Below are 11,442 nucleotides of genomic sequence, written 5' to 3' on the forward strand. Positions count from 1 at the left end.
CTAAACGTTTGTAGCATCGATGCCCTAGGGATCCATGCCCCAAATTTGTGTTTCAGGGTAGATCTCATCACATTATACAGGCAAAAACAAAAGCCAGAATCAAAACCATGCACTTCTGTGGTTAATCAGCTCTCAGTCCAGTTTTCTATTCTAAAGAAAAATTTTATGGTGAAAATACAGTGCTCTGTTCATCTGTTCTGTGGAAGAACCCAGAGTGAACCTACTTGGGAAGGAAATATTTCAGTAAACACTACAACTTGTCTGACAGCTAACGGATTTTAATTTTAGAATAAGGCTTTACATTTACATAGTAATTTCACACTACAAAAATATGTATATATATATGCATTTCATAACTTGGAAGTTATTCAGTATTAATTACTGTAAAGCTGGGATTTTCTCTTTTCCTCCATTGAAAATAAGATGTGCTCACTATGTACTACTAAATTAAAATTTAAAAATCCTAATGGGGCCCCTGGGTGGCTCAGTTGGTTAAGCGTCCATCCGACTTCGGCTTAGGTGATAAACTCGTGTTTCATGATTTCGAGCCCCATGTCGGGCTCTTTGATGACAGCTCAGAGCCTGGAGTCTGCTTTGGATTCTGTGTCATCTTCTCTCTCTACCCCTCCCCTGTTCACATGCTGTCTCTCTCCCTTTCGAAATAAATAAACATTATTTTTAATCCTAAAAAGAAATACCTGAGGTGTGGGTATTTGTCATGATATTTACCAGTATGACACCAATAAATGTTACATATTTCATTAAATAGGATTCATTAAAATTTTATTAAAATAGGATTTCTGTTTAATAGTATAATCCAACCACCAGCTTATGCTTTTTCTGCAAAGGGCCACACAGTAAATAGTTTAGGCTTTGTGAGTGAATAACACATGTCTGTAGCAGCTCCTTGTCTCTGTCTTTGTAGAACAAGACTGTAGGTAAACAAATGAGTTTGGCTGTATTATAACAAAACTCGAATGCAGGCCCTAAAATTTCAATTTTCTATCATTTTCACATGTAATTTATTATTATTTTTTATGCACTTTCACCTACATAAAGTTGTGAGAACTATTTTTAGCTCTCAGACCCATCAAAAGAGATGGCAGCAGGCCAGATAGGGCCCCTAACCTGATTTGCAGACCTCTGATCAGAGGCTTTGAGCTGTTATCTGTGCCTCATTGATTTGCCCTCCTTTCATTCTTAGATACTTTCACCTGCTAGGCTTCTGTGTCTTTTGTGAATCTGAAGTGTATCTTCAAGTAACTTCTTCCTGTGGATTCTAAATTATTCTATCTGGAGGAGACTGGAACAAAATCCCTTCCCTTTGCTATAGTTTAGGCCTTCAGAAGTTGAAAGAAAGCTACTCTGGCCCTCTTAGACGTCTTTCTCTCTCTCTTAGTGTTTAAGGTTTTTTTTTCCAGATGCTTATGTTCAGTGGCTGATCTCCTTTGTCTACTCCTTAATTTTCTAATTATTCTTTGTAAAATACACACAAACTAGACAAAAACATCAAGTCATTGTCTGTCTAATGAAGAGCTTGAAAGAATGTTTGTTTCCCAAGATCCTTGTACTAAGCAGTGGTGAAATGTGGTTGTTATGGTTGGAGCTGTTGGTTTATTTTTGTTGGTTTTTGTTGTTGTTATTGTTGAAATACAACCTAATCCATTATAAAGACACTTTATTTATAAATGACCAGGCAACCCTGGTATTATTTCCCATGTTTACTAGTGGTTAATTAGCACATATTTTTTCAGTCCTTAATTTCTATAAGCTATGTATACTTGTCAGATGTGGTTATTGAGAGAAAATAATAGTACAAAAAGAGTTCTTAAAAACAGAAAGAGACATAAACCCATTTTCTTACCTGAGAGTGGTTTCTAGTAAACCAAATAATAAAATAAATAATTAAATTAAAATAGTTCATCATCACATTCCAAACAGTTTTATTCAGTCCCTTCACTTTCCCAGCTATGCCAAAGGCACATGAATAATTCTTTTCCTGCTAGATTGGGTTCTGTTATGCCTTATCTTTCCAATGGAGGATTGAATCACTTATGATATTAAAGAAGCATGATATCAGTTGCAAGTAGCACAGAATTTTTCTAGATGAAAATATATTAATTTTTACCTTAGAAAGTTCTGACCTTGTTGATATTGAAGATTGGTTTAAACTGTACCATCTTTAGAAAATAAATTGACTTTTTTTCTTAACAGGTTCTGGGTTGAATGATGGACAGTGGCATGAGGTTCGTTTCCTAGCTAAGGAAAATTTTGCTATTCTCACCATTGATGGAGATGAAGCTTCAGCAGTCCGAACTAACAGTCCTCTTCAAGTTAAAACTGGCGAGAAGTACTTTTTCGGAGGTAAGGCATCATTTTTTATTGGTTAATTAATACATTGTTAGAGTTTCACTGAAGTTTGATTATGAAGTATTTATATCTGCAGTAGACTCAGCCAATCTCAGGAAAAAGACCAAACTCTTATTCCATGAGCTAAAATGCAAGTGGCAAATTTATGCCTCTTCATGATGAAGGTATTCATATGATGTCATGACGTCACTGTATTCTTCTAGTTCAATTCAAATATTCAAACTGTAAAGCATGATTCTGAATCCGTTCATTCTCAAAATACTATCCTCAAGAGTCAGGTCCTTGGGTCATGTATTAGTCACCCGTATCACTGTGTAAATTAATTATTCCAAAACTTAGTAGCTTAAAACAACACCGTCTCATAGTTATTCTAGATCATGAATTCAGGAAGAGTCTAGCTGACTGGTTTTGACTCAAAGTCCCTCATGGGGTTAACACCCAAGCACTTATCTGAGACTGTATCATTTGAAGCCCTGACTTGGTTCGAGAGCATGTTTCCAAGAACGTGCACTCACAAGGTTGACAGCCGGTGCTGGTTGTTGTCTGGGGCACCCCGTCCTCCATGTGCTCCTGATTTTTTGGGGCTTGTCTTGTAGCGACCTCAACATTGCTGAGTAGGCTGTGAGAGGAGAGCAAGGGAGAGGAGCAGAGAGGAGGGGGAAGCCAGTAAACAAAAGAGAAAGTTTCCAAGATGGAAGCTGAAGCTTTTTATAAGCTGGTCTTAGAAGTGACATCCCGTCACTTCTGTTATACATTTGGTCCAGCCGACACTTAAGGTAGGGGGTTACATGAGGAGAAATTGTAGTGAGAACATCTTAGAGGCTGCTGACCACAGGTTGCCTTATAGGAAGCTATATTTTCACACATATCTTGGTTCTTAAGCAATAAAAAAATTAGTAAAAAAGAAGATTCTCTTAAAATAGTAAATTCTTTTTTTTTAATGTTTTATTATTTATTTTTTGAGAGAGAAAGACAGACGGAGCATGAGCAGGGGAGGGTCAGAGAGAGAGGGAGACACAGAATCCAAAGCAGGCTCCAGGCTCTGAGCTGTCAGCACAGAGCCTGGTGCGGGGCTCGAACCCGTGCACCATGAGATCATGACCTGAGCCAAAATCAGACGCTTAACCAACTGAGCCACCCAGGTGCTCCTTAAAACAGTAAATTCTAATATATGGGAAGAAGTGTTGTACCATGGACCTGGAAATATTTTTTTTAATTTGAAAAATGTATTCTGACAGATTTTTTTTATCATTAATGAAATATGGGGACATCTTTTTTTAAAGTGTTAGGTGTGTTGTTTAAATCAATATATCTTTCATTACCTTATTGTCTTCCTCATCCTATATCACACAATATGAGATCTAAAAACTGCATTGCTTTCTTAGAAAAGGCTTCATTAAACCTTAAAAAACTATATGTGTACGTATATCTGCCTCTGAAAATATATTTATCAGTATTTGCATTTATTTACTTAAATGCTTATATATGACTATATTTATATATTTTTCTAATTATTACAATAAGCCTATTTGAGATACAGTTATCTTATATACCTTGTACCTTGCTATATCGTCTAAGGTCTTAGAAAAATTCCTGATATATAGATGGCTAAAAAATATGAATGAATTAGTAAATTTAGGAAAAAAATCAAGACAAGCCCTTTACTTCCTATGGTTTAAAAGAAGAAATAGAAAGGGCACCGGGGTGGCTCAGTCGTTTAAGCCTCTGACTTCAGCTCAGATCATGATCTCACAGTTTCTGAGTTCAAGCCCCATGTCAGGCTCTGTGCTGACAGCTCAGAGCCTGGAGTCTGCTTCAGATTCTGTGTCTTCCTCTCTCTCTGCCCCTAACCCACTCACACACACACACACACTCTGTCTCTCTCTCTCTTAGAATAAATAAACATTAAAAATAAGAGGAAACAAAAGAGAAAAGAAGAGAAGAGGGGAGGGGAAGGGAGGGGAGAGGAAAGGAAAGGAAAGAGAAGCCCACAGAGATTTCCTGACCTGCCCCTGTGTTGGTGGTCAGCAAGGGAACTCCAGACCTCGGACTCCTGTAGCAGGGTGTTTCTCCCTATACATCATGATATGACGATGAGTGACAAGTCAGAGACAAAATACATCATGATATGACGATAGGTGACAAGTCAGAGACAGAAGACCTGAGCTAGAGCTCTCTTTCTTGAACTTCCATGTGTTCATTGGAAATTAAAACTACATCTTTTTAAAAAGGCTCTCAATAAATATTTGATAAGTGGGTGAAAGTCTGACATGATGTTTTATGAGGGAATAAACTGGGGCTTATTGATGTGAGAAAAAGCAGCCCATAGCCCAACTGGGTTTCCTGTGAAACCATATTTAATAGGATGGTCTTTTGGCCAATAGTTTTCATTGCTGTCATAGAAAATGGATGACAGTAGTCAGTTGGAAAGGTACTGAGAATCCCTACGCATCCAAATGACAGTGGAATGTCTTTGGCCATGGATGAGCATGCTGAATGCCTCGGGTCAAAACAGAGTTTTGCTGTGTTTCCATCTAAATGGGTAGCCTAAAAGCTGTAACCAACAGATTTAAGGTACAAAGTTTATGAGAGATGAGGGCGTTATAGTGTGGGGTTTACTATTCCTTTACAGATTTTGCTTTTCGAATCCAATGGTCAGGAGCATATTTCCTCCCTCTGGGGTCTTTGTTCTGCCATTGGGGAATGCTGTTAGCAATGATCATGACACATCTTTGGTTATATCTTCCTTAGCTCAATCCTTGGAGTATATGAGAATCACCAGAGGAACTTGATACATTTCAGAATTCTCAGCCCCCTGTACTAGAACTCAGTGCAGAATGCTGGGAGGAAAAAAAGATTTCTAAGCTTCAACTTTATCTGACACAAATGATCTTGAGGGACAGAATTATAGATCAACCTTAGCCAATTCACATGCACATTTTTCAACTTCTTCTGACAGACATCAGTCACTGAAAAGTGAGATAAGTGAGAATTAGCTACTCGCCTATAGCTTGGCCACCGTAGAGCAGGAAAAGGAAGTCAAGGGCACATTTTGGTGCACGTCCAGACATGTATTAAATGAACATTTTTATTAGCAAGCTGGAACAATGCAGTTAATACAAACTCTTCTGTAAGTTCAGTGAAGTCCTAGCTCTCTGACTTGCTCTGCCTTGAATAAAATGCTCTCTTTGGGCAGCTTTAGCAGTATTTTTGAAGCAGGATTCAGCTATACCCAGCCATTGCCAAGCAACAGAAAGTCTCCTAAATTCATGATTGGCCCAGGGTCGTTAAGTGATCCAGACTCCAGAACCATCTCCAAGGCTTCTGGTCACAGGCACACTTGTCTTATATCATCTTCACACAGGCCATAGGTGTCTATAAAAGATGGTTTGTCAAGCTTCATAAACTTAATATCTTTAATTTCACCTCTGAGATGTATTTCCTAACATTCATCTAACATTTATACTGATTAACAAAGCACTAATTTCAACAAAGAAAACACAATTTGGTATTTAGTAAATTGATTAGAGGAACAGGTAGGAGAAATCCTGAAGTAGCTACCTCTGGAATGGCTGCAGTATTTCTGATAGAGGGCTCATGACCACCCCTGGCATGTGGCTTTCAGATTAGAATGCTGGCTGCCTCTGGATTGTAATTTAAACACTCACACGCACGCGCGCGTGCACACACACACATACACACCCCTTCCTATTGTGTGTGATGAAAAATTTTAAATTGGTTGTATATATTATAATGAAAACATCTTAAATATTACTGTAGTAGAAAGGCCTAAACTATGAGCTTTGAAACACACATTTGGGATTGTGGTTTCACTTAGTTGAAAGATCATTTTAATAATTTATCTTATGTCTTCATCCATCAAAAGGCTGTAGAATAACCTTTTAAACTCAGGGTCTGTCTCCAGCAGATGCTAAATGCTGACTCCCTTTCTAATTCATCTGGAGTCTTTATTTAACTCATTGAAGGACAGTCCCTTCCAAGGAAGATTTGAGATTTCAGACCACATGCTCATCTAAAACCTCTGACCAACTTCTCCACTAAACAAACCATTTTTTCCTCCTTGGTAAAACACAAATTGTTTTCCTACAAGGTGAAAGCTTTAAATAAAGGCTTGCTGGCCTCATGCACTCAATTACAGGCTCCTAAACATGTACACACTTTGTTTCTTTTGAAGTAAAGCCCTGGTCGTGGAGCTTCTATTCTTTACCGCAGCTTCCTACCAGCATGGAGCTTTATCTCTCCATGCCTGCACCTTGCTAATCCCAGAGTATGTCTTAGTTCTCCTCTATAACACTCGTGATCAGATGTTTAAGCACCAAGAATTCTTTTGCCTTGTTCTTTCTTGGGAATAAACAGAAAAAGAAAGAGATTATACATTTGGGATGTTTCCTCAGCAGCAGTCATTTTAGTTGCTTTATTATTTTTTTCTCTACCACCCAACTGGAATTATTTTGATAACACTTCATTAATTTTAATAGTCAAAGTAAATTTATTTATTGACTGTTTACCTGGTAATAGGCTTTCAGATACAGGCCAAAGGCCCATGGTCATAAGAGAATAGAAGGATTTGTAAATGTCTAAATTTTCTCAAGATTGGTATTTTTTTTATTATTAGTTTTATCTCGTTGCTTTCATTTGAAAGGAAAAGGAGCTGTGGGCCGATGAGAAAAGAGTTAAGAAAGTTCCAGAGCCAGTCTTGCTGGAAGGGGGTTGCTGCTCTCAAGGACTTTACTCCAAACATACTTTGATGGCTTCATTTATCTTTTCTGTAATAGAACTGGGATCTAAGCTCATTCATTTATATCCAAAGAGATTACAGAGCCCCTAACATAACCCACTTTTTATGCTAGATACCAGGACCTAAAAGAAGACCTAATATGCACTCTCATGGAATTTACAGATTTGCTCTCACAGCAACATGTGTCTCCGCTTTATAGAGTTGTCATCTTACATTATTTGCATGTTTCTCTTACTAATTTTATAGCTGCTCTGACCTCCATCTAGGGAAACCTCTGTTTTCCACTTAAGACCTTTCAACCAGTTGGATAAGACTCACATTATCAAAGATAGTTACCTTTACTTAAAGCTGTTTGATCATAGATATTAACTACATTTGCAAAATACCTCCACAGCAACACCTAGAGTCGTGTTTGATTGAATAACTGGGTATTATAGCCTATCTAAGCTGACACATAAAATTACCCATCACAGGGTTTTATATATCCTGGATTCAAGACATCAAATAAAATTAGAATCAGGTGTCTGGTTTAATGTATAGATGAGGGAATATCAGAATCTGCTTTTACAGTTTTCCAGTTATAATTTCCAAGTCTTCTACATGCTTATTTTCTACTTTAATTTTATACTTTCTAATGTTACCTCTTTTATTCCCTCTCTTTTCAATACCTTAACTGAGATAAAATTTATAAATGCTAAAACCTATCTATTTCAGGTGTACAATTCAGTGAGTTTTCATAAATGTATACAGTAGTGCAGCCATCACTAAATACTCTGTCAAATATTTAGACAAAATGTCTGACACAGAATAGATTCTCAATGTCTGTTTATTCTCCGAATAAATTAATCATTGGTCCCTTAAGTATACATTTACTGGTTATATGCACAAAGGGCTACAGGACTTCTCATCCCCACGTAGTTGTCAGCTTCTGCTGTGTGCCCCATACTAAAAAAAAATTAGTTCAGGGCTATTGATTGTGCTCACATAGAATTGCCATTATCATATTTGGCATTCCATTATCATATTTGGCAGATATCACTCTTCAGGGTCTTGAAGATAAAATAATTTGTATTAGAGCAAATGCAATTTTTTTATCGAAGTGTACTTACATGTATGACTAATAAGTAGTAGAGCCAGGACTTAAATAATTTCACTTAGTGAATATTTACTAAAACCTGGCACCCTTACCCATATTAGAACAGTGAGCAAGTTAGAAAAAATATGTGCTCTGAAAAGGTTACAGTCCAGTCAAGATAAACAAATAGGTAAAATGAGTATATTTTGGAGACAAGAACTGAGGGGAGGAGTGGGAAGTGCACAGGGGAGAGGTGTTGAGTGTTATCGCTTAACATAAGTTGGCCAGAGCAGGCCTCAGTTGAAAGCTGGCATCCGGACAAAGAGCTCAAGGGGGTGAGGAGATATGGGAGAAGAGCATCCCTCGTAGAGAGAAAAGTAAGTGCAAGTATGTGTCCAGGTGGTGAGGGCATAGAGGGAGGCCAGCATCACTTTAAGGAATGTGAGCTGTCAGAGGCTGGGTTGTGAGGGCTCTTTTACTCTCAGTGAAATGGGAAGGCATGTGAAGATTGGACCAGGGGAGTGGCATAATCTAATTTACATTTTAAAAAATAGCTCTCAGGATGCTGTTTTCAGAAAATAGCATAGTCAAATGAGGGAGCACAGTGGAGAATATTGTTATAATCCAGATAAAGGAAGGTAGAGAGTGGGTGGTAACAGTGGAGGGAATGGGAAATGAAAATTCTGAATCAGCCGTTGGAAGTCAAGATAACAGGACTTGCCCACAGGTGGGATATATATACACAGAGGAGTCAAGGGTAACATCAGTCAGCCTGACAGAAAGCCTATTCCACTTCTTTTTTTTTTTTTAATTTTTAACATTTTTTATTTATTTCTGAGAGAGAGACAGAGATAGCGTGAGCAGGGGAGGGTCAGAGAGAGAGGGAGACAGGATCTGAAGACAGGCTCCAGGCTCTGAGCTAGCTGTCAGCAGAGAGCCTGACGCGGGGCTCAAACCCATGAACCGTGGGATCATGACCTGAGCCAAAGTCAGACGCTTAACCGACTGAGCCACCCAGGCACCTCAAAGCCTATTCCATTTGTATGCTGTGGGGTCCACTTGGTAGCATTTCCCTAAGAATTAGTTCTGACATGTGCATCATAAAGTACTGAAGGTGTTTGTCCATGCAATGACCTGTCATCCCTCCTCTAAAATCAGCCATGACCTGCCCCCCAACTTTCACATCTCCCTGAATCTTCTTTGTCCTGGTTTGACTGGATTGGATCTGAATTAGTTTGCAAATCTCTCAGGTCTTCACCAGATGCTCTTTTGCTGTATCACCTGCAGGATTTAACAGGGGTCAAGACTCTACTGATTTAAAATCAGCTCTTGTGGAGCATCTGGGGGGTTCAGTTGTTTCAGCATATGACTTGGGCTCAGGTCATGATCTTGTGGTCCGTGGGTTCGAGCTCCCACGTGGGGTTCTGTGCTGACTGCTCAGAGCCTGGAATCTGCTTCAGATTGGGTGTCTCCCTCTCTCTATGCCCCTCTCTGCTCATACCCTCTCTCTGTCTCTCTCAAAAATGAATCAACATTAAAAATAAAATCATTTCTTGTAAACTAAAATTCCAGTCAGTCTCTTATTGGAGGGAACCCAGCAATACTCAGAAATACACAAGCAAAGGACAAGACTAACCAACTGCTGTGAAATAAATGGCCTTTAAAAATATTAGTTCATGTATAGTCTCTTAGTGGATGTACTTCCAGCTTGAAAGTATGGTCTAAAAATAATCTTCTGCTGCTCTTTGTCCCATTCATGGCCCAACTACACTGAAGTTGGAGGGGGTTAGCAGATAAGTTGTTTATTGTCTTTTTACAAATAAAATGAAGCTAACTATCTTCTGTATTTACACAGTGCTGAACATTTTTTATTATTGTTGGAATACTTCTCCATCTTTTGTATAATATACATCTCTTTGAAATACAAATTCAACATTATAAATGGCAAGAGCAACTTTTTATGATCAACTAAATTTATTAACTTTCAGAATGAGAAATGAGTAAATCACAACTTAGGAACTCTGAGATTTCTGTAAATTCTTAATATTTTATTTGATTTGGATTGGCTAACATTAGATAATAATTGGAATTCATTTTTATTTAATTGCTTTCAAGCCCATGAATTAACTTTATATAGCAAATATATATGTATATATGCTTTTTTTTCTTTTTTTGTACTTTTACTGTTTCTCCCTGGTTTAATATTACAATGTTATTATACTACATAATACATTATAACATTTTTCTCCTTTTCAGCATTAGATAGTTGACCCATCCTTAGTTGTAATGAATTAACCTAGAAACTTTCTCAATTATTAATTTCTTAAAAAGGACTTGATTGTACAAAAACAACTACTTACCTATGTAAGCCTTTAGATCACAATTTGCTATTCTATGCAAATTCATCCCCCACTTAAAAAAAAGTACATTTTTAAGCATCTCTTTCCATCATGAGAACATTAATAAGGAGAGACACATTTCTTTTTCAATCTAATTCCCAAAGTACTTTTGGTTGTTTTAGTTTGTTTTCTAATTATATGCATAAAAGAAAGGGGCAGAGAAGAGGAAGGGAATTACACAATGAAATTGAATATATTAACTTCATCAGAAACTGTTTCCCTGTAGGAGATAAGAAAGTATTCATTATATAGCCCCAAATTCCAAGGACCTTTATTTATCTCCTAGAAGTAAAATTTGTTTAGAACTAGGATTCAGTCTAATTAGAGTTATTGTGGTATTCTATATGCCTTCAGTTTTTTTCTGGCTCTGTGAATGGCTTGCACTGGGAATATTCAGATTTAAGACAGAATTGTAAGTAGTTTTTCAAAGAAGAAAAATCATGGACTTGCAAGAATTGTCTTAACCCTGTGGCTGTTTATCACTGGCACCTTCTGCTTCCTTTTCTTCGTATATTAATTTTGCTACATTAAAATCAGTAGACTTAACATAATGTTCTCACTGTGGAAATAATATAGATAGCTCAACAAATACGTAAATTAAATACAATTTTTCTATGTGTATTTTTGAGAAAGTATTTTCCATATCTAAAATGCTCTTAAGTTGGAAAAAAACAGCTAAATTTTAAAGCTGTGATGACTTGTAGATCTGGTGCAAATATGTGATATATGTCAAATTATCACTTGAGGATCATAAATGTTTCTACAGATTATCTTAATCATTGATTTTATACTGTTTTATCAAAACAAAAAACCCCACAAAAACAAAAGGAAAAAACTTA

At 37.2% G+C, this 11,442-nt stretch overlaps 1 protein-coding gene across 1 annotated transcript in view; it reads left to right on the forward strand.

The window, feature by feature from the left end:
* Positions 1-11,442, forward strand: part of CNTNAP2 (contactin associated protein 2) — a 1,422,049-nt gene that overhangs the window by 500,947 nt on the left and 909,660 nt on the right. Inside the window, exon 11 of the mRNA XM_077778041.1 lies at positions 2,215-2,364. Coding sequence (XP_077634167.1) covers positions 2,215-2,364 — 150 coding nt within the window. The remainder of the gene's footprint in view (positions 1-2,214; positions 2,365-11,442) is intronic.

This window comes from Crocuta crocuta, unplaced genomic scaffold (genome assembly GCF_008692635.1).
Source record: "Crocuta crocuta isolate KB4526 unplaced genomic scaffold, BGI_CrCroc_1.0 scaffold128, whole genome shotgun sequence".
NCBI lineage: Eukaryota > Metazoa > Chordata > Mammalia > Carnivora > Hyaenidae > Crocuta > Crocuta crocuta.